Genomic DNA, 24418 nt, shown 5'->3' on the forward strand with positions numbered 1-24418 from the left:
TACAGTATTTTCACAAGTGTCTTGAACACAGTCTATTTCGATTAGGTTTGTTGCTTCACACCTGTTTTCTGACTGTTCTCTTCTCAAATATTTTGCCAAAATTCTCAGACATGATGCTTTATGTTATCATACCAAACAAGCTAGTCTCCATCAGCTTGTCGTTCTCCAGATGCTTTCTGATTTCATTCATTCCATTGAAGGCGTATGAAATCCATAACACACATACTTTCATGGATCTGCAGACTCGATATCTCCAGGAGCTATGGCTTCTTTCTTTTTTTTCTAAACACATGTTTACTTCCTTCTGGTACTGAGTATTATTAGAATCGCCAATAGATGATAGCAGTTTTTTAGAGTGTTTTAATGGTTAGGGCTGCTGTAGTGAACATTTTTGACCAAAGTATGGGGATGTTATTAGTTTTGTTTGTAGTTCATTTACCACAGACAGATGCAGAATTGCAGCTATGTCCACGGTGTCCTCAGGCACAATGGGGAAGGTGCAACTTAGGAAGAGTTTTCACTGGAGAATTTCAATGTGGTTCAGAGTAAACAAATATTTTGTAACAGCACCAGACTCTCTGCCATAGAATGACCTTCCCCAGCTGTTGTGCAGTACTTTATTAAATCAGCCACATTGCTGAGAACTTCCAGAACAGAGCACAGTGTTAATCCTTCCTGCGTAACTTCATTAGAAGCATTCTTAGAAATTTCCTCTGTCAGGAAGCCAATGAGAATTAAATAATTAACATTTTTGTGCTATTTGCCAATTTAGGATTAAACCTGTATTGTTTAAAACAACTGGACTCTATTGGACTTAGTAAGGTTTGGTTTGAGGCCTATATCACCACATGTACTGATGAAACCTTGTTTTTCAGCTGGAAAGAACCTTGATGATGCTCTTGTCCACTGCTTCTTGTAACAATGGGGAACTCTGCCATATCTATTGTTCATAAAAATATGAAGTCCCAACTTAGAAAACTGAGGAATGGAAGAGGCAAAACAAGATGAAAAACCCTTTCAGGACTTCATTTCTCCAATGGTTAGAAAGTGCCTAAAATCAGCCTACATCATGTTCATGGCCACTTGTTTCAATGTCAGTATTACTTTTTGTCTTTCTTTATGGTCAGAGACAAGTACTTAGTAATACTTACCCTCTGTATTTTGTATTTTTTGGCAACCTGGACTTGGGAACTTCCTACTTCCAGAGATTGCATTTGCACTCAGATATTTGACCTTGTATCTTTCTGATGCATAGTGCTGCTGACCCATACACTGTGAAAATGTGTGAACTCTGGAATTTAGTCAGAGGCGGGATTTGTAGTACTAAAATCATCTGCTTGGCGTTAGTATTTGGTCTACAAACAATGTGATACAGACTTACTCCTGTTCACGCTGCTCAAGCCTGATCCCGTCTAGGGCAGAGGTTGTGTTTCCTTACGTACAGTGAATGGTTTCGAACACCCCTGGACCCCATGAGAGTCACCCCTGGAGCCCCAAAACATTACTCAAAAATGTGGCATTTTTCAGTCCGAGGTTCCCATGAGCATTGTGTCACATCCCTGGTGTCACAGCCCACCAGGAAGGTGATTTTATAACCCAGTATTGAAGGTATGTGTGGCAGGGGGGAATGTCAGCCTGTAGAAGACACTGAGGATGTGAGCCTATTTGGAATAGTACTGAGGGTGTGGATGGGTTGGAGGGAGCTATGCTTGGTACAGGCACATCCATGGGAAGATAATATCAGGGAACAGGACCTGATTTGGCTACGTAAGTGCTTGCAGAGGTGCTGCTTTGCAATAGATTTTGACTGGGGTTTGTCATGTGTTAAGACCTGCAGTAGAAATTGCTCAGGATGAGGCAGGATACATAAATGTGTTACTGTCGGAGTCGCAGAGGGAGGCACACAATACTGAATTTATAGCAGCTTGATGCCTTGGGGCCAGATTTATGCTGGCGGTAGGAGAGCAGACAATACCTGCTGTGGCACAAGTTAGGGCGCAGATGGACAATACGAATTGCAGTGTGCAACCTTTCAATACAAAGTGAAGCCCTCAGAAAAAGGGTATTTTTTTAAGGGACAAAGTCAGCTTATAGCAAATCAGTACTTTGTGTCGTGTGGCTGGGGTGCTTTTGACATAGTATTCAGAGCTTTACAGACAGAGTTAATTTATCATCAAATCATGTCCCGAATAACATTTTTATTCACAGTGTTAGTTTACATCTCTTACTTTAGAGAACTTAGATCTATAGTCTGTGACTCACAAACGCTTCCTTTATAGAAAAAAAAAAAAAGAAAAAGCAAAAAAAGGGCCTTTTGCTGAAGAATATGATTTAGCCGCCTCAGAAGCAGTGGAACTTGGCTCTGCACAACCACTCCTACAGCATTTTTTCCAGGCTAAACCCTAATGCAAGGTCCTTTTTGCACTTTGAACTCTGTTTCTTTGTAGTGTCTACGTGCAGCATTTAGAAAAGGTAGTTTCTATGTGCAGCCTAAACAAACGCAGATTACTTTATGCGTGTTAATATCATTCTTTAAAAACTAGTAAGGATAAGACACTGGGTTTATAGAAATCTTTAATGCTGTAAAATTGGGAAAAAACTAGTATGAGCCTCAAAAGGATATCTATTTGAAGGTTCAGCTCATTGCCTGGACACTCCAAGATTGTCACCTCTACCTACATTACTCCGTATAGATGCTTATCTGATGTATTTTTAAAGAGCTCCAAGGAGACAAATTCTATAGTCCTCTCAGTTATTTCAGTGCTTGCTATTGCCTGCTAGCAGTTGTTTTCCCTCTGTTTCAGTTATTTCTGACCTGAGCACATGAATCCTGCTAAAAGCATTTAGTTGGTACTTTTACAAGTTCATGAGGAAAGTCACTAGAAAGAGTTTTAATGCCAGGGTGTCGTAGATCTGCTTCACAGTCAGTTTTGGAAGCAGACCTTTTTTGAGATTCTCTGTTGCATTTGTCTTCATTTAGGAAGCCCATCTCCAAGATGCTGTAAAATTAATGAGTCTGGAAACAGTCGTGCTTTATTTTCTTGACTACATCTTATAGTATCAATCTCTAGCTTCATTTTTAATGTGACAGGCAATTTAATAAGTGTTTTGAAAACAACACATTGATCAAATATCCTGTTTTCCCAGCATCTTTTGTGTTTTGTGGGGACTTATGTGGTAGAACCTCAGAACCATAGATCTTTTTCTGTTTCTACTAAAGGAATGATAAAATTCCCTTTGGCTTCAAGCACCAGCATTCAGGCCAGGGTTGAAAATGTCAAACTTGTCTCCTTCAGCATCTCAAAGAATCCAGCTGTCTGAACATCAGCTCATGTGCCTGACTTTGGGCAGTGTGATTTAAAAATTGTGAACGTAGTTTTCTCTTCAAAAATACTACATAAATGTGCTGGCAAAGCTTCCAAGTTAGGATCAGGATTTGTTTCCTGTTCTGAAAAATGTGGGGACATAATGTAACAATATAAAACCCTACCCAGGCCACGGTAGGACCTGCAGACGCATTACTGAGGAAAAGATGTGTTTATAAAGACCAGCAGTAACTGTCCTCATGTATGCTTTTATTCCTAAGGAAGTGATAGTTAATTAGAGGGGCCTTGAACTTCAGTGAAGAGAGCGCATAGGCTTCCAAAGGTCTTTTTTAAGGTGAGGAGTAGGCAAAGAGGTAGTCACTGTGAAGTAAATGACATGCAGAAAGTTATCCCCGAATTTATGCATGTCACTGGTTTGTGCCTTGAGATCTAAAAGCTCTGATTTCATTTCACCAACTGAAAATCACTTTCATCTGAAGAACGAGGTCTGTTTAGCTCATCCTTTGATAAAATATTACTGGGGCTAGGTCTGATCTGTATTTCTTGGAAAACTGCTTCACTGAGCAATGCCAAAACTTTTTTTTTTTCACACAGTGCTTTTTTTTTTCAAACCACATGTTCTTGTGGCGCAGTACAAAATGCCACATTTTCCACTTTAGCAAAAAGCTTTGAAGAAAAATATGTTAAATAACATAGGTTTAAAAGAACTAAAGCACCTTTGAGTCAAAGCACAGAGTTGACACACACCTACACAAAGAATAAACATCTTTGCAGGTAAACTCAATGCTGAGGGGAAAAAAAACCCACATTGATTTGACAGTGATAATTCCAGGAAATTTCTGTTATGGGTGTGTGGAACTATTTTCAGTTGTGTATAAAGATCAGAAAGGATTTCTGCAGAAGGAGATAATATTGAAAACAAGGTTTAAACTGAGTGTATTAAAACTTTGAACGTTCTCTCTCCCTAAAAATATCTGGCAGTTCGTACAGCTTTTCTTGCCAAAGGTCTTGATTTTTGTTTCCAAATAAACCTGCCAGTTGCTTAGTCTATTAGTGCTAGTCTTCCAAGAATTCTTTTGATAACCAGTAGTTCTCTAGTCATGCAAACACTCTTTAAAACAGGCAAGAATAAAAGAAGTCAGATCATACAAGAATTTGTTTTCTTTTCAACTCAACCTTTCATTTTCTGAAGGAGAGAAAAAAGGTGTTGTCTGTTCTTGCTAACATCCATGTATGTTTTTTATTAAAATAGAAAATCAGGTTGTTTCTCTTTTGACATGCAGCATAAGAACAAAAATTTTGAATAATGTAATCCCTCTTTTAAAATCAGAAATCTTTAAGATAGCCTCACAGACATGGATTCTGTTGCAGTTTGAGGAAAGTGTCAGTCTGTAACGTAATACAGCCATCTCTGAAATGGAGTTAACAATATGCTTATCTCACAAAGGTACTGAGGGTTTAGTGAGCTATCAGCACATTAAACCACTTCTCCCTGTCTCCGCCTGCTTCCTAACTGCATGTGTTAGGCTAGTGGGTAAACCTCTCGCTCACATCAACAAAGTATGTAAATTGTTTTATTTCTAGTGGCACATAACAGTACTTATGGGGAGTACTTAACTCATAATCACTAAATAGGTCATTGAGTGAGTGTCGTACGGTTTTTCTTGTAACAGTCAATCATGGAGCTCCTTTCTCCGGATTAGGAAAGGAAGACTTTTGTCTCTTCAGTTAGACTAGTCTCTTAAGATGCACTGTGTATTTGCTTCTGTTATTCAGATGTGTGGAGGCTAATGAGACTTTCTAACATATATCTGTTTTAGAATGTCTCTTTGGCCACCTCTACTGTCTGGGGTTTTTTTCTTACAGAAATGCATTGAGCTAAGTGCTGCTGCTCTCTTATTTCTGGTCACTGAATACTCAGCAGGTCTTGCTAGTTGGGATTTTCTACTATTGTCCTTAGGTGAAACTTTTACACAGTAAAGAATAGTCTTGTTCAGAGATACACTATAGCTGGAGCAAATTAAATTGGGATGCTTTGGGGAGGGATTTTTAAAAACATCTTATTTAAGAGGACAGCAGTTTTACCACTAATTTTGGGAGGGATAAAATTTTGTGCAACTGCTTTTGAATATGTTACCTGTGCGAGAGGAAGGGGCTGTTAAGAGAGAAAGTACATCATCGGAGAAGTGCCTACAATTCGCAAGTGATGCCCAGAGGAACTGAATGCAACTGAAACGGAGCTTTAGAGCAGAGGAGCAGCTTTGGTTGTCTAGGTTCCCTGAAGCTGTTGTTTCTCCTACCCTACAGTAAAAAAAAAATTATAAATATAGCCTTCATAAGCTATTGAAATGTTATGCTGTGGAATTTCCTCCTTGAATATCTTCCTGTCTACCGCCGTACCTAGCCTGCTGTTACTCATCGTCAGACTGGCCAACCACTTCCCACACACAGTCACCAGCATGGGTTCTTGTAGAGTGAATATCAAGCTTTCTTTGGTCCTCTTCTGTCACTTAAACCTCTGCTGGGGGCGAGAAGGTTCTTTCCTTGATTAAAGATTTGTGCTGTGGGGTTTTTTAAATTGCTGATTGATTGGACTGTTTGAAACTTTAGGATGAAGGGGTTGCACTGCAACTGGAAATAAGGAAACGTGTTATTGTGGAGGTCAAAATGTGCTACTGTAGGTTTGAAAAGTGGTTGCAAGATCTTTTTTAGCACTTTCTGGGCATAATCTTTTTTTCTTTATAGACTGTGCTAGCCTTGTTTTTCCTATAAGGCTTTTTGTCTTGAACTTCTCTGATTTTTGAGTTGTTGCTAATATAAATATCACATTGGAAATGCTCCATTTAGGTCAGGCAATCTCTTGTAATTCATATTTCACAAATATGCACACAGTTTTAGGGTCCCTGTGCATCTGCAGATCCCCCAGTTACTCTTTTGTTCAGCTGAATCACTAATGCATGTTCTCATTGGCTCCTACATCTTTTCTTTTAGTGCTTTTTTTCTGCTTCCACACATTTTCATGCTCTTGAGACAGTTGCTTCTAGCTGACCAGACTCAAGACTTCATGAAAGGATCTCATGGTAAAACTTACAGTCATGCTACTTATTTAACTCTGCTTTTGGGTAAAGTATCATCATAGTCACTCTAGATATGGAAATGTTACTATTTGAATATGTCCTATGGTTTCATTCATCCATACTTCTTTCATCTTACAAAGCAGATACTTTTTTTTTTATTAATTAAGCAAAATAATTGACATCATGATGCATGCTAGCTTTCCTGTTTCATGACTGCACTTAAAATGAATTAGATTGCTCTGTCTATGACTATTAGGAAAGTTGGTGCAACAACTGAATAGTTTTGATTGGCAGTGTATGAAAGTCAATGCTGAATTTACATGCCTTGTGTCAAGGAAGATTTGCGTACTTTTTTTTCTGTATAAAAAAGGGATCCATCACTACCTTGATTTTAATAGTCATTCCCAATGTTTAATATATGGCTGAATGGCAGTCCAAATACCTAATATCTGTACAGAGAACCTGTCTTAAATTTGTCTTTATAATGTGATAACCCTTAAAGTGTTCATTAAATCTGTGTGAATTTCTGAATGTTTGATTTCTGGACTGTCACTTTTACTGTATGGTTTTAAAGGCATCTACATACATAATGTATTTTAAAAGAAGAAGTAACAGTCCTGTAAAATGATGGCTTATTTTCAAAGGAATATGTTAATACAAATTATAGAGTTTCTTCTGTTTAACTTTTTTTTATGTTACACAGTTTTGTCAAAACATTTACTGTAGTAGTCATGCTATGACTGTACTTTAAATCAGAGACGTTTCATTGGAAGGACTGAGGTGGTGGCAGGCCCGTCTTCACAGTATTTGTCACTCTTAAAACCAAGGCCTGGGGATTTCTGTATTCTCGGTTTCTAGATCTAGAAGTGAGTATTGTTACAGTTTGATTCTCTGATAGGGAAAAGCACAGTTACGGCGGTGTCCTACTTCCAGGCTCCAGCCTGAAGCTCTCCCCATTCTGTAGTGGATGGGAGCTCAGGGATCTGAGAAAAGTTGAATCCTTAAAAAGACTCTCTAGGGAGCAGGAGAGGTGGGAGTTGTTCCCTGTGCTGCAGAGCTTCCAGGTAGTGGTGTGTGAGGTGTGAACAATTCACACTCAGCATTTCCTTGATTCTCATTAACTGCCAGTAAATGTTGTGAAGCTGCCACACGCAAGAAAAGGCAGCGGTTATGAGTGAGTGTGTATTAGCACTACAGCTGTGTAATTGCAAAAAGGAAAAAGCAGACAGTATTTATGCACATAGAGCCACCTTATGAGCTCTGCTGACATTTTGGATCCCTCTTTGCTAGGTTATTTGTGAGCATATAGCTGAGGAGCATTTTAATCAAAAAAGTATTAAAGAAAAGCAAGTATAAATGAGAGTCAGGCTAAGTATCCATAAACATGCTCACCTAAAGCAATTTTGAAGAATGGTTGTCCCTGTTTACACCATACCCTTATTCACTTCTGTGAATCAGATTTCTCTTTGTGAAGTATAAAATAGTACATCAAGGAGCACAAGCACTATCACATGTAAGACACCCATGATTTCACTAAGCATGAACTGCCATGCTCTTATTTACCCTGTGCAGTCAATACACACGCCAACATTGCTACATTCATATTAGTAAGCTAACACTTCCGAGTAGAGAAAAAACTTCTAAAATACTTGCAAACAGTGCACCAAAATTTTTGCTGAAAGTTGTCTGACTTTCCATCTTTCCATTACTAAGCCTGTAGAACAAATTGCATTGATCCTAGCACTTACATTTGCTGTCTTTATCTCTTTATTAATGGTTTTATGCATCCAGGCTCTGTTTATAGTCTCTTCTCATAAGGAAACATTTGCAAAATGAAGAATCAGTAACACATCTCTACGGTATGTTTGAAGTCCCTACATTTACAAAGCTTAAAGTACTGTGTTCAGGCTGGCAGTGTGGTTTTTTTGATGTTGTAAATCAGTGCTTTGCACAGTTTCAGTTTTCCCATCTTTTCCACAGCTCAGTCACAGGGAAATGGCACTGGGGTCTGAGGTTTCAAAGGAGGAGCAGAGCATGGGCATGTTTTGCTTTTCTTCTTTTCCTCCTCATTGCTGCTGATTGGCAAACTGGCTGATATGAGTTGGTTTGGGAGAATAAAATAGACTGGATCACTCGGAGACAAGTAAGAAACTCCATGAAGCCTTTCAGGAACTGATCTTTTTGTTGATTTCAGTCATATCTATCAGCTCCTTCCCAGAAGTGCTAACAACTTAGTCCTTGTTTTTTTCTGGGTAATTTTTATTCCTTTCTAGTTTCACCAAAGCAATAGTGTAAGACAGCTGGAAAACCCTGACTGTACGCAATGTTGTACACATACCTTGATACTGAAAGATAAGACATAAATTAAAAGCTGGCCAGTCAGTGGGAATATCCATACCTTGCAGGAACATTCAGCTTCATGAGTTTAGCAGTGATAAAGAGCAGGGACGGAAACAGGGTTTGATAATGTGTCTATAGCCTAAGTGAGAGATCGTTTCTTCGTGGACGTAGGATTCACAAAACCACCTTAAGGAGGGCTACCTTTCAGTATTCAGGACAACAGATGATAGAGTTAAAGTAGACAGCAGCACCTGCTAGAAGGCTGCTTAGTTTTGCCGGGAAATAGAAAAATCAATTCTTTTGCCAGCGCACCGGGAGTTTTATCAGCCTGCGCCCTCCGGGGCAGTAGCTCCTCTGCTGCCTGATGTTCCAGATGTGCCCGAGGTGCACGATCGCCATCTAGTGGCTACTATAAAGTAAGGAAAAGGAGCCTGTTACTGGCTGGCATCTAGACATTTTATGGGTGACATAATGTAGTGTTTCAAGCTTATAATAACAACGCATGCGTTTTTACTTGCCTGAATAATTCCTGATTAAAAGAAAAAATCAAACTTTTATAATTTTTGGTTTTGGGGTTTTTTGTTTGTTTGTTTTTGGTTTTTTTACATAAGGTAGCCCTCCTGTGGATATTCTTTCTTAGAAGCTTCACAGCAGGCACAAGAAAACTCAGAGAATCCTGATGTGGTAAGCCAAGGTAGTCAATAAACTTAGGTTACACATGCAGAAAATGCTGGAGTTAATGGCATACCTAAGCTTAGTTTTCATTTTTGTTACTCGCTTGGAATAACTACAAATCACATAGCACAAAGATATTAATACAAGACAACACCTCAACATCATGCATCCCCTAATAATATGGGATTTTGAAACTAGAAGCCAGAACATAACATAGAGTTAGGAGGAAAGTGTTTGGTTTCCAGATTTAATGAATTTTCCGTGTGACTTTTTAGCTCCTCTCCTTTAATTTTACATTTATAAAACTACAGCATTATGCAGTGCACTCTCTTTTTCATGATGTCCATTTGCAGAATGAGCTGATTATAGCAAGAGCTGATGTCACAGAGCATGGTGGTGTGACAGAGGCGCAGAAACAAGCAGCAGATCCTCTGTGTTTACAAAATTTGCATAAATATAAAACACAATATGTAAAATACCATCTCAGCATAGTGATACTCTTCTCTTCTGTCGACTCTGGATCCTTTTTTAAATAAATACCTTCCATATTCTTTAGGTATTTAGAAGATAAGGTTTTGGCAGGATAGGTTTCTTCGCTCCCCTATGGAAAATCATCACCTATGTCCTCCAGCTCTTTCAGTTCTTTTCTCCCTGCTGCTCTATTTGTTTGTATAGCATGGAACAGCCAGGTGATCTTGTCTCCCGGAATGGCATGGAAACCTGTAGAAGTTTCTTTTAGTACAACCAGTTGGGTGTTAGAGCAACTACTTCCTCCATACCCCTTCACACTGATGCTCCCAGCTGGTAGAAACTTATGCATTGGAGAAGGCATGAGCCCCCTGCATTTCAGTGCTGAATGCCCATATACCTAAATATGCATTATTAGTAGGGGTACAGTTTGTCTCTCCTGTCTGTTCTTCTATAAGGTATGAGGCAAGTGAAAATGTTGCATAAGTTGGGCAAGATGCATTCTTTTTTTCTCCCATACTAAATCTTTCATTTTCTGAACTTTTTTCTTTTGTTTTTGATAATGACCGTGTGCAGTTGTAATATGTTTCCGAAAGTAGAAGTGTTTACTGGTTGCATAAAAGCAGTCTCTTGAGACCAATACAGATTATGATAGTGATTTATGTAGTATTAATCTGTGTATTGAGAAATATTTTCCTTCCTTTTTTTTTTTGATTAACCATCAGCATGGTTAAAGGAGTTGATTTATTGTAACATCAAAATGCGGGATTTATTAGACAAGTTCAAAGGCACTGAAACAAAAAAAATATCAAAGTATATTCATTTTACTTTTGTTGTCATCAGAAAGTTCCTCCTAAATTACTTTAATCTTTCTTGCCACCAAGTCTTAGAAGTCTACTGAAACAAATAGGAAAATGATAATAAATATTTTATAGATATTTTTATTTACTAAGATTTAACAATATTTTAGTTGCAGATGTTGAACTGTTGTTGCAGATGGTCCCAAATTCAGCAAGTTACCCGTGCCAACGTGGTAATGTCATTGTAGTCATGTGTTTAACCCTTTTCTTTGTTCAAAGCTTTTTCGTGATTGACGTATCTCGCTGATGCTTGCACTTTGATTGCCTGAATCTTGATCTAAATGTTCAGGACATTGACACTTAGATGTGTAGTCATCTCTTATCTGGGGCCTACTGTGTATCTAATAGCCACACTCTGCAGGTTTTCAAGCCGTTGTTCCCCTTGCCACCCACATTCCTGCTTTTCAAACTATAGGATGTTCTATGCTGTCATGTCCCTAACCGTGGGCTCCCTAGCACTATGTACTCAAGACTTAAGCCCTCTGAACTAGCAGAAGACGACACTATGTCACTGGTAGAATACTGACATCTGTGGAGAAGGAGAATTTTGCCATGTAATCTAAGAGGCATAAGTTAGATTTCACACATGGCAGCATCTCCACGTCTGTTTTTTTTGTGATACATCCCACCATCATTTAAAATTTTGATACTCACTCTCCCTCTATATGGATTTGAACGTGGTGAGAAAAACAGGGCGTGCTGCTGCGAAAGGAGATTTTTTTAATAACTTACACATTTGCTTTAGGAAGATATAGTTAGATATTGAAGAAAAACTCAGAAAAAATATAACCAGTTGCTGATTGTCTTCAAGTGTAACTTCTAAAAGAGCAAAAACATGCAGTAAGGCAGATGTTAACTAAGAATTACTCTTCTTTTTGAAAACAAAACATTCCATGGTGTTGGATCTCGTATTGTCATGTCTTTATTCTGTATCCAGTTGTAACAGTATTTACACAGATAGTTAACAGCATGGTTCCTGGCATGAGTATTGAAAGCTTTACTACTTTCTAGTCACATATGTTAAGTAAGAAATGTATATTCTTAGTGGTGATTTCTTTCTAATAGCCTTAAGAACACCTGTACCAGTTATATGCAAGCCATATTTTTACGTGTCACAGACAAACACATATTATTTTAATTGTGTTAATTGTGCATTTTTGTCCATTCACAGTATTGCTTTACTGTGGCAGATGGCCCAGTGTACGTGTTATAAATACTTTGCATGACATCCCCTCTATTTTACTGATCTTCACTGTGACTTTCCCATTGGTAATGACTAATTACAGTTTCCTAGCCAGCAACTTTTAATAGATTGCTTTTTTTTTCTTAATCTCTGCCTGTCCTTAACAGCATTGTGTTGTTCAGTAATTTAATCAGTTCAGCAACAGGATAATATTAGATAATTGAACCATTACTTTATGAATTTTTGAAATGCAAAATACCCATGGAGTAATCACTGATGAATTTTTCAGAATTGCTAGAGACCACTCTCTTTTCTGGAGAAACAGAAAGGGTTTTGCTATCTACACTTGAATGCTTTTTCTTTCCTTTTATTTTTATTTCTGTCCCTGGGTCCTGAGAACCATATGCAGTAAATAGGAAGGAATCCAATAACCAGAAAAATTAACAGAAAGTATTAACATTTTTGCCTACACACCATGACCACGTTAACCATTCAACACCTACATATCAAAGGAGGGAGTTTATGCAGAAAATATTCCATTCATCCCTGTCTCCTCTTATCAGTGAAGATTTCTTGAAAAAGGGACTCCCTAAGGCAAAACCACTTCCAAGTTCATCTCACCGACCTGCATTTGCAGACAAAAGGATGTAGATGCTGCAATTTCAGAATAACAGTGCAGAGCTCCTTATAGGCTGGTGTGATTTTGGGGTGAAACTCTTGGACTCAGGAATTTCTGACTAGAACCATTCCTTTCTCTGGGAAGAGGCTACAGGTACCAGATTGGCTGGTTCATGCTCACCATCTGGATGTTGCTAGCAGCTGCTGTGTTTTGCTAAGGGCAGTACTCATCACGCTCCCTCTCTTTTATCCAAGATGTTTCATGAAAGGAAGCAGTAGTGGAGCGAAGCTAGCAGGTGGCTGTAGGACAATTCCACGATTTCACAGCAGTTTGTGAGATTTCACAGTTTAATTTCACAGTTTAATTGTGTTCCTTCTCAGAACAAAAAAAATAACTTCAAACAAGAACGCGGTTCGAGCCCTAACCACAGCCTGTATTTTGAAGCTTTCATTGCAGAGATAAGGGGGAAGGGGGAGATGGCTGGAACGCGTTATCCCGCAGACACTAGGATGACTTTGGATCTTAAGTTTAAAATTAGTAACTTCATAGCTTTTATTCACAAACGGCTTCTGCCCACATAAACCCCTCACAACTTTTCTTTCATTTGCTCCCACCCCTCCCCAGAGCGATGTAGGAAGTTCAACTTGAAAATGCTTTAACTTTTTTTAATGCAACAAATGTATGTTAATGTACATGTTAAAGTGTTAATGTAGGTACCCTGGCTTCCTGCCTGAATTTTGTAACTGTTCAGTAGCTTGTTGTAGGCACTGAAGTGTGCTTGTTAATGTTGGGCACCTTCTCGGTGTGTTGCTGCTTATTCAGCGTTGCTGATATTAATAGTGATTCCTTTCACCTACTGACTGTTGACCCTGACAGTTTTAATTAAAACTGCCTTTTCTCACGGATGCTGCTGACGTCACATGATGAGACAAATTCTGCCTTTGGAAACATTTGCATACTGCCAGTGAGCCTGTCCAAGGGATTATGTATGTGTGTCCAGGGAGAGAAGGGAGTCCGGTCTGATAAAAAACTAATTCATATTCAGTTCTGAAAGGAAGAAACATGGAAATGCACCTGAAAAACTTCTCTTTGAAGAGAGGAAAAGAGAGCTGGTAGATACCCTTTAGAGAAAAGGAAAATAAAATAGATAAAAGGTTATTGTTTGTATTGAAAACTTTCAGGCAGGCTTAATGCCAAACATTTTCATTTTTCCTTTGACAGGTACAAGCATATTTACTGTTTACGAAGCTGCTTCTCAGGAAGGCTGGGTGTTCCTTATGTACCGAGCAATCGACAGCTTTCCCCGATGGCGTTCATATTTCTATTTCATCACCTTAATTTTCTTTCTGGCCTGGCTTGTTAAGGTACTGAAAAATGTATTCTTTTAAACCTGTCTGAAATGTAGATCATATTAGAATTAATCTCTTCTCTTCTTGCTGAGCTTTGTGTCAGCCAATCTTTCTTGTTCTTTTTTCAGAATGTTTTCATCGCAGTCATCATTGAAACGTTTGCAGAAATTAGAGTGCAGTTCCAGCAGATGTGGGGGTCCAGGAGCAGTACAACTTCAACTGCCACCACCCAGGTGAAGCACCTGAGATACTGAGATTCTCTGGGGACTTGACTGGATTTAGTTAATTAATGAATTATAAGCAAAAAATTCCTGTTAATTATTATTTTATCTGACTTACTTGACCTAGGATGTTACTACAAATATTTTAAAGTTGATATATGAATTTTCATTTAAAATCAAATTCTAAAGTATGTTATCCAACTAAACTTTCTTTAAAAAGAATGACAGAGGAGACTAATGTAGTTCTCAGTATAGCTATGTTATCGCTAAGTTTTTATTTTCTTTTAATGAAGTAGGATAATGCTTTTTTTATCATGTCATTGATGGGTATGAAATTAGGATTGATATTGAATATCACTTTCTGTCCTAAGGAAGAAGAGGTGAAATTACTAGTTGTAGCTTGAAGAAGAGAGGTCAGAGGGCAGCTGAAGTGTTTGGGGAAGCTGGACCTGGAACTGAGAAGGGCATATTGAGACCGAGGAAGAATGAGGTGCTGAGGCAGTGTAAGAGCCACCCTAGTATTTGGGATAACTACAGAAAGCGAGACCCTGAATATGAGAGAATGAGTAGGAGGAAGCCATGATAGGAAGGGTGCTATGTGTGGGCTGGATAGTGTGAAAGACCTGCTATGAAAAACAGGGGCTATAGGGTTGAGATTTCAATTCTCCCACTAGTTATTGTAACAATCATATGTATCCTGAACGTATAAAAGGCCAGGCTTTTCTAAGCTAGTGCAGTTTGCTATCTATAAGAGAGACCAGTACTGACTGCCTGCAAAAAGCCCCTAGGAAGACAGGTATGAGAAACATACCCATGAGGAAAATTTTTCTAACCTCTGTAGCTAGAGATTATTTATTTTCTGAAGCCAGAGGATTTAAGTGTTTCCAAAATATGTATTTAATATTTTCTGATATTCCTTTGGATATTTCTGTAATCCATATGTAAATCTAGTCCTTTTCTGCCTTCTGCTACTTTTTTGCCTCAAATAGACTTTGTGGCAATAATTTCTGCTCTATATATGTCTTTGTGAAAGCAGACTTGATGATATCAATTTAAAATCTAGCAAAAAAATTACTTTTTCACATGACACATCCTTAGCATGAGGAACATAATGTTTGCTTCGTCTCCAGTGGGACAAATTCCTGAGCCATATTGGTTTAACCAACAGACTCTCAGCTAGAAGCTGGAATAGAGAGATCAATGTAGGGAAACTTAAGAAGCAGCCAACAACACTGAGGAATTTCAAGGATGAAAGAAATTCCCCAAATAACATCATCATGCCAAAGAATGTGAACATGCTGAATATAAATTGCATCATACAAAATAAAAATAGCATGTTGGCTGCAGACAAGCGAACGGTTACTTTGTTCCTTGAGTCACTAGCCTAATGGGACATAAAGGGAATCCAGCTTACCAAACTACAAAAATGATTTATCTTTTTCTGTATTAAGAAGGGCAGAAAATTTCTTGCAGGGTTTCTTGTTCAAAGCACCAGATGAAAGTTAAAAACCTTGCTTGTTTTGCGCATGAAATAACCTTGAGAAAAAGCAACAATATATTGCTTCATTTGCCCACTTCATAAATCATTAAACTGGTCCCAAAACTTAGTCCTATAGAAAAGAAAATGAGTGTCTGAGAGTCAAAGTCAAGGAGGGGGTCTCTCGAGAAGGATAAAAGGAGGTTCTTGTAAATCACTTCAGCACTTCACATTAAAGCGTGGTACAAAGAGAAGGAATGCAGTGCTGATCTGAGTCGGCAGCGTTGCAACACAGTACTTGTGTGACACTGTCCCCAGTCTAATGAGCAGTTCTCTCAGGATGGCTTTTAAGCTTCAACCATGCTGCTGTGGCTGGCTTCTCGAGGTGACCTGTTTGGGTGCTGGGTGTCAAGTAAAAGGTGGGAACTTTGCCACACTTCATTACATAGTATATGCAGACTCTCAGGTGGCAATTGAAAATGCTAGAGCCGTTCATTTTCTTTCAAGGACGTGGTTTCTCACTGTTCCTTATGTCCAGTGGTCTGCATCTTTTTACGTCCAAATTTCTGAGGGGGAAAAAGTGAAAAAAGAATGCCTACACCAACGTTACTGGAAAAGTGTGAATACCACTGTGGTCAAGAGAGCTTTCTCCATTCACATCGTTAGAGCCAGGATATTATTCAGCTATTTACAGGAAGTACAAGCTCTGGGTAACAGTACAGAAGGACTGTACAACTACTAATGATGTGCATATGCATCAGTGCAATAAAAATGAAGTCTGATCCTTGGAGTAAAATAATTTTGCCGGTGAAAAAGACAAGGTGGTCTATTTTCAAATGTACAATGAAACTTATTTTTTGGTGACAATGTATTTGTGTTTCCTCCGGATAAGTTTACCTTAGTAAGGAATTTATTCTGAGCAGTACCACCATGTAATGATACTGATCAGAGATTAATTGAAACTGTTTCTACGTTAGGACTAATAGAGACAAATTGTGTTTGATGTTATCTGAGTAAAATTCAGCATCTATTAATTTTGAAAAAAGAGCACGTTGCTTTTTTTCTGTAGCAGTAAGACACATTTTCCTCCTATCTTAAACTAGCTATCATCAAAATGTATGCAGGTCCTTAAGGCGAATGTATGAGATTTCACTTGTATATATTTGCACATAAAACTTTTCTGACAATTTTCCCTTTCAAGATGTTTCATGAAGATGCTGCTGGAGGTTGGCAGCTTGTGGCTGTTGATGTGAATAAACCCCAGGGCAGAGCTCCTGCGTGTCTACAGGTATGACATTGCTTTTTAATATATCAGTGTATGTAATGAGCACCACTCAAATGTTGGCATAAGGAGACTGTGGTGAGAAATAGCTACAATAGTTTTAGTCATAAATTTCTTTAAATCCATTGCTTTCTGCTGTGTAGGCTTGTTCTTGAAAATCACAGATCAACAAGAAAAGATACACGACAACCAAAGGGAGAAGATTAGAAAAATACATTCCTTATGAAAGCTCTGTTTTGTGTGCTCATGAGAGAAAGATTTTAGATTTTTTAAATATAAAAAAACATAAGTAATCATCCTTTATCTCTCAGACTTTATATACAAATTGATTGCCCTCCTAGGTTATTCACAACAGAAATGCTTGTTTATTAACTGCAAAATACAATAACATATGTCAGGAAGCAGGACTAATAATAATAAACAGAGAAGTACCTCATTTCTCTTGTTCCATCTTGAAAATAGGCTTACAGAAGAAGGGGGAAGAGGCATGTAGGTAGTAAGCCATATAGTGTTTGAAACTTCCAAATTTAATATTCTCACTTGGATGTAGGTGAGTTTTCAAAACTCTGTCCTCATTGTTCAAATAAATCCAGACTAAGATAAGTAATATTTGTATAAATCCCTTTTTATTACAGCACATTGTACAGCAGCTCAAAGTTTTTATTTGCAAGGTAAATAATGTCACTTCTGGATGAAACAAACTTGCTTCAGATAGAAAGCCAAATCTACTATAGCAATCTGATAGCATGATGTTTACTGGCAGTCTTGGTTATGTTTGGTTTAATGTGTAAACTAAAATACATGTACTTGGCAGTATGTACAGTGCTGAACACTAAGCTAGCAAGCACCTTTCATCCCCTCCACAAGCTTCAAATATCTCTGCTTTGTCAAACCACTGCCTTATATTTAATTATAGCATATTTCTTAACTGATAATTCCTCTTCCCAAATTTATGTCTTGATTTGGACAGCAACAGGAACATTGTTTGTGGTGTTATTAAGTAACAGTCTCAGGTATGTGGATAAAATGTAGCTGAACTCACAATGAAAACTCCTCCAAATGAAAGTTAAGGTAGCATCTGACTTACCTGGCCTGCCTTTGTTGTCCATAGTATTGGATTCCTGCCCCTTTTAGGAATCATGTGAACACACGGTAAGTTGTGTTCCGGGGAATGCATCAGTGGGTGTTGTAACTTTTTATAACTGCAACTCAACTATCAGTTTTCTTCTCATTTTTCATCCCTCAGTGCAACATCCTCAGGGTTTCCAGTAATCTATGACCTTGCTGGATGTCAGTCCAAGGAAAGCTATCCAAAGGAAAGCAGTACATTAAAATATTATTTTATTAGAATAGTGCCCAAAATAGGCTTTATTCTTATGAAATACAGACTAAAATACAGCCCAAAGAAGCAAAATCTCAAAGTCTGGCTAAACACACACACCTTTATTCATCTCACCATGCATTATTGTTTCAGTTCTATCAATCCAAAGTAAGAAGAAAATAGAATTCCTAAAAAATTCATGTATTTATAGTCTTTGCAATATGTTGAAGGCATTCTTTGTGTATTAATTCCCTAGTGAGGTATGTGGTAACTATTTTCTAAGGGCTTGGGTGTGTTTTGTTCCTTAAGAAGATCATGGTGCATAAATCTGAATCTAGGAAAGAGTTAAACATATTGGAGAATATATATCCTGCCTTTAGGACACATTCAATTAATGTGCATTCTTCTGACCTTTTTCAGTTAAGTATATTGTCATTCAATATCCTATGAAGGATGGAGTTCTTGGGAAAAGGTAGTGAAGACTCTCTGTTGCCCTGTATAATTTTAATTAAATTTTGCAGTAAGTTTGGTTTTATTAATTCCTCTCTGGGCTCTGTAAATATTACTGCTCCAAGTACGAAAGAGAACATTATTAAAAGTTCTGTTTCAACAGTTACATGGGTCTGGGTCTGTGCTTTGGTGAAACTCCACTTACTCAGTGTATTGAGTTATTTAGAATTGACTTCCTCAACAAACTGTACTGTGCATCAGGAGAGGAAATATCCTAGTGGCGAAGGGGATGGAGAAGGACTGTGGAGATCTGGGTTAAACTTACTGGCCAAGCACAAATTTCCTGTAGACCTTGAGAAAACTACTTAGTAGGTATCTTTGCTTTAGTTCATGTTCCTTCTGGTGGGAAAGTGCATCCCTCCCAGAATTGGCTACTATAGTGTTTAAACCTACTGTGACTACTTGAAAGGCACTACAATAAGATGGGCTTGTGCTATCGAAGTTGGCGAATAGAAACATCCAGCTCTCTAAAGTGGGGAGTGATGGAGGAAAAAATAATGTGATTTATGTGTGGTGTGTAACATAGAAACCTCTCTAATACAGGTGCATTGGGTTTGCATGGCAAGGTTTTGGTAGCAGGGGGGCTGCTAGAAGCTTCCTCCATGTCTGGCTGGCTCTGAGGTGGACCTGCTGCTGGCCAAAGCCGAACCCATCAGCAACGGTGGTAGTGCCTCTGGGATAACACATGTAAGAAGGGGAAAAATATCTGCACAGCAGCAATCAGGAGAGAAGAATGAGAATATGTAAGAGCAACAGCTCAGCAGACACCAAGGTCAGTGAAGAAGGAGGGGGAGGAAGTGCTCCAGGTGCTGGAGCAGAAATTCCCCTGTGGCCCATGGGAAGACCATGGTGAGGCAGGCTGTCCCCTGCAGCCCATGGGGGGTTTAACAGTAGAGCAGATATCCATCTGCAGCCCATGAAGGACACCATGCTGGAGCAGGTAGATGTGGTGAACTGACTGCAACCCCCATTCCCCGTCCCACTGTGCTGCTTGAGGGGAGCAGGCAGAGGAAATTGGGAGTGAAGTTGAGCCCGGGGAAAAGGGAGAGTGAAGGTGTTCTAAGATTTAGTTTTGATTTCTCATTACTCTACCCTGATTGGATTGGTAATACATTAAACTAATTTCCCCAGATTGAGTCAGTTTTGCTTGTGACAGTAATTGCTGAGTGATCTCCCTGTCCTTATCTCAACCCACAAGACTTTTGTTGTATTTTCACTCCCCATGTCCAGCTGAGGAGGGGAGAGGTGGACACCTGGAGTCCAGCCAGGATCAACACACCACAACAGGTTTTGGAAGACACTTCACATGGACTAGCTGGGTCTGTTGGGTTTTACTAGTTTGGCCTTTGTATGACCGTGCTTACTTCCACAGACCAGATCAGGGGTTTCAGCCTGGCAGGCCTTGCTAGCCTAGGTAGAACATTGCAATGGCACGTGGAGCAATGCGAGTCTAGTGTTATTCCCGAGCAAACAAGAATTCAGACAGATACTGTACAGGTTCTGTGAAGAGCCTTTGTAACTTGCTTTGTCTCACACAAACGTTGCTGATCTGCAAAGATGGGATTACAAAGAAGTTTCAGAATCGCATCTAGTAAGTGGTGTGCCTTGATATGCCTAAACTGCTGGGCAGGTGAGCAAGCACCACTGCGTTTGCCAGGGTACCCCCTCTTGTCTCTCCCGAGAGCCCACCTGCCTTTCCACTGGGCACATGGCAGATGAGCACAACAGAAGCAGCATGTGCATATGGGATATGGCTCTTGTTTACAACAGCACAGTAATTAAATTAAGACTAAACCATGAAAGATGGGCATTAATCTGGTGTTTTCAAAGAATTCTAAATCAGACACCTAACTAAGTTTTCTTTAGTTTTTTTAGAAGTGGCTGGAAGTGGCAACATGAAAAATTAGTATCAGTATGGTTTCTGATTTTGACTTGCAAATCTATTCTAATGTGGGGCAAAGAGGCTTTTATTTTGGTATAATGGTTTTATAGTTTTGCATTTTTCTTTTGAGTGTTCCCAAAGGTGCTTTGTGGTCTTTTGTTACTAATTCTCACTGTTCCCCATGACTGGCATTGATTTTAAATATTGATTTTCTTTTGTCACTGAAAAATAATCTTTGTGTTTTCCATTTCAACATGAACCATTTGGCACGAATGCATGCTGAGACTCCCACATTGCCACATTATTTTGCTGTTGTTGATATCACTTTAACACATTGTAGTGTGTTAGAACTTCCTGCCTACCGTGATTTACTCCTACGAGCACAGTAGGAAGCTCTCAGTTCACAAATAAAGAAAAACGGAGCACCAGGTTCCAGAAAAAATCCTTTAAAAAACTATTCGAACATGTATTTACCCCTTTAATCCTCTGTTAAAGGCACATTGTGGTTCTTATTATTCAGTTCCTGTTAATTTTAGTGGTTGTTGGTGTTTTTGTCACTCCTTCCTTCTCTTAGTTTTCTTGTCTGCAAAGACTTGTAAAACACTCATACTGATTTAAAGCTGAACTGGAAAGTTTCAACTCGCATATCTCCTGTGAACCTGTGGTTGGTATTACTAACACAAGTAATCACATCTTCAGTCTTCTCAATACGTAGTTTCGTAATGAACAGAGAAAGTCTGGAACTGTGGTTCCAGTGGGGAGCAATGAGCCAGACAGCAATTCCCTATTCATGGTAATATTTTGGGGTTGTATGTCCAGCAGAAATGAAATGCACAGCTGGAGATGGAATGATGTTTAGAAAAAGCTTGGGAACACTGTCTGGTATCTCAGCATAGATGGAAGTGGACACTTACTCACAAACCGTATGTGCACTTGTACTCTTGATAGCAAAATCTTCAACAGATTAAAAATACTATATTCACTTTTAATCATATATTCTCTATCTAAGGAAGAAATATAAGGTCACAAAGCTATGATCTGAGCAAGCGCCATTGTTATGATTACAGTGCTCTTGAACATATGATTAATGTCAGAAATTTAATCATATCTTTTTACCTCCAAAAAAAATTTAGTCTCTCGTGCTGCGTATTATTCAGAATGTGTTACAGAATTCTGCGCAATTACAGAATTTTAGAGAACCTTGAAGGAGAGGCAAAAAGATTAAAAAGTAATATCACAAGACAGAAAACATTTAAGGGTGGAGGAAACATGGCCAGAGAGGCAAGAATTGAGTGTTTTAGCAGTTTCATAAAGGATATGTTGAATGAGAGGAAGAGAAATGAGATGAAACAGTACTTAGGGATTTTCACTGCAGGAGTAACAGAAGTAGAGCACAAGTGGGTTTTCTCCTCCTTCATGGGAAGTAATTATTGGTGAACCAGAAAAGTGCGGTACTCTATTTATATACTAATTTGCCCTTTAGTGTAACTTTGGAATCAAGCAAAAGTTATGCCAGCTCAGTTCTATTCTCTTACCTACAGTGGCTTTCATTAAATTGAGTACATATATAATACATTTCTTCCAATTAACTGAAATCCTCTCTTACAGTGAAAGATCTTTTCTTTCAGTTGGCTAAAATTAAGTTTTGATTTGAATGAGTTTATTATTTGAGTATATTCAGAAGCAGTTTAAATTGGTTCCAAATCCTAAACTTCTGAGACTGTCATTAAAAAAAAAAATACTGCTTTTTTCTATGCCCTGTTCTCATTTAGAAAGCCTAGAAATTGCATCAGTTAACTGAAGCTTGGATAGTTCAGCGATGTACTTGGCACTGAAGCAGGGCTGAAAAAACAACCGTATTAGTTTTACTGAGGAGACTCAGGAGCAGAATATGCAAAGTGTAAATGTAAAAGCAAGCTGTTTTGGTGAAGTAAAAATGGTGAAAAAAACTGAGGTGGAATGGAACCTTCTGCAGGGAAACTAAACATGTTGGCTAAAGAGGAACATGCACAGATCCAACTGTTCTCCTGCCCTCATGGGAAGATAGTAAATCCTGGACATTATGAAAAGAAAAAGAAGTAAAAAAAAAAAAAAAAAAAAGAGAGACTTCCAGTGTTTTCCACTTGTACGTATGATATGGGAAGAAATGGTGAAGTCTGGTGAATGGAGTAAAGGGGTAGAAACTCCCCAACATCTAACTCTCGGACTCTGGTTGCGGATTTTCAAAATGAGCTGCTGTTAAACATGTGCTCGGTTTCAGCTTTATGCCGTTTCAGATGAGGAAAGTAAAGCTGTTGCCTTCCTCTGCTGTCTGCTTGCCCCCTTTTTTCAGGGGCTTTAACCGCAGTAGCAATGGCAACTGAAGAGGCAGTGAGTTTACTCCTGGGACATCTCAGCTCACTGTCTCATCTGGTAATGTAAACTGGTGCTCGCTTCAGTTTATGTTATTAAAAGAAGTCATGAATTCAGACAGTTGAAATTATCACAGTCAATTTAACAGGAGGAAGGAGGGGACAGGGTAACTACAATGTAAATGAGCTGCCGCTGCAGTGTTGAGAACCACTATCTTTTTTCGATATGAATTAAAAAGATAATGTCATAAAACTGGAGAACCAAACATGTTTTGCCCATATACTATTTTTCGTGTACTTAAATTTGCCCTTTTTTAACTAAAAGGGACCTGAAAATTAGTAAGCCGCATGATGTAGATATCGGAGAATGCATAAAACCAGCAGATAAACAGTGCATTTGCTTTATCTCCAAAATCGACCAGTACCAGAAATAGGCATAAATAGATCATCCTTCTCTGAGCTTCTGGATATCCATTTATGCCATCGCTCTCTATCTTAGACTCCAGCAGTCATTCATTTAGGGACTTTCTGAAGTGGATGTTAAATTTAGGCCATTATATTTAGTATCTATTGATGGATTTATCACCCATCATTTTGTCTGGCCTTTTTTTTAATCCATTTATTGTTTTGGTCTCCAGAGTATCTTGTGGGAATAAGTTACATAAAGTAACTGTGTAGCATTTTAATTGATTACAATTGAGGAATTAATTTGCTGATTTTCCTGAGATTGCTCAGAAATTACAAAAAATGTAGTGCAAAGATTATTGGTTATAATTTTGAGATGGATGGATGCTCCTTTTCAATAAAACAATTCGAAACAATGAAACTTGACAATGACAGGATCACAAACTGTTGTAACATGCAAACAGTAACAAGAGGAGGGCAGACATGAGTGTCTGAAGACTATAAACACCAAGTATGGGGTATAGTTGGTTTATGTTTGTGCTTGTGTATACATGTAGAATTACCAGTCATGAGGAAACCTCAGAAAGGGAAATAGACTTTGAGTATGAGGAAGGACTGTTAGAAGAGATTAATGTATTTGGTGACAAGGCTGTCATTTGTAAGACAACTTTCAAATCTCCCATAGGTAATATTCTGATATTAACAAACATTAATAAACTTAATGATTATTAGATTCCTGCTATAATTTTGTCCATGCTTCTATTTCTCTGCTATTGTATACATGTATGTAAAAGAAAAGTAATTTCAAGGGGGCACAGATCTGCATGTGTATTTCCCTCCTGCAAGGCATACAACCAACCTTCTTCCCTTCCTCCCCTTCCTTCCTTCTCTTCCCTCTCCTTCTCTCCCTTTCCCTCCCTCCCCTCTTTCATGCAGCGCATATGTTAACAATGAATTAGACTTAGTTCTTTTATGTTCATAGTTACTTCTCTATAGTTTTCCATTTACTTGCTGAACTGTCTGTTCTTGTTCATTACAATCAAAGTAAATTACTAGCCACAGTTTGTAGCAA

At 38.5% G+C, this 24418-nt stretch overlaps 1 protein-coding gene across 2 annotated transcripts in view; it reads left to right on the forward strand.

Moving 5' to 3' along the window:
* The window catches only part of NALCN (sodium leak channel, non-selective), a 249753-nt gene that overhangs the window by 67690 nt on the left and 157645 nt on the right, over positions 1-24418 (forward strand). Inside the window, exons 7-9 of one of the 2 annotated variants that reach the window (XM_074168527.1) lie at positions 13770-13912; positions 14026-14130; positions 16797-16883. In XM_074168527.1, coding sequence (XP_074024628.1) covers positions 13770-13912; positions 14026-14130; positions 16797-16883 — 335 coding nt within the window. The remainder of the gene's footprint in view (positions 1-13769; positions 13913-14025; positions 14131-16796; positions 16884-24418) is intronic. The other variant, XM_074168534.1, reaches the window with a different exon arrangement.

This window comes from Numenius arquata, chromosome 1 (assembly GCF_964106895.1).
Source record: "Numenius arquata chromosome 1, bNumArq3.hap1.1, whole genome shotgun sequence".
Lineage (NCBI taxonomy): Eukaryota > Metazoa > Chordata > Aves > Charadriiformes > Scolopacidae > Numenius > Numenius arquata.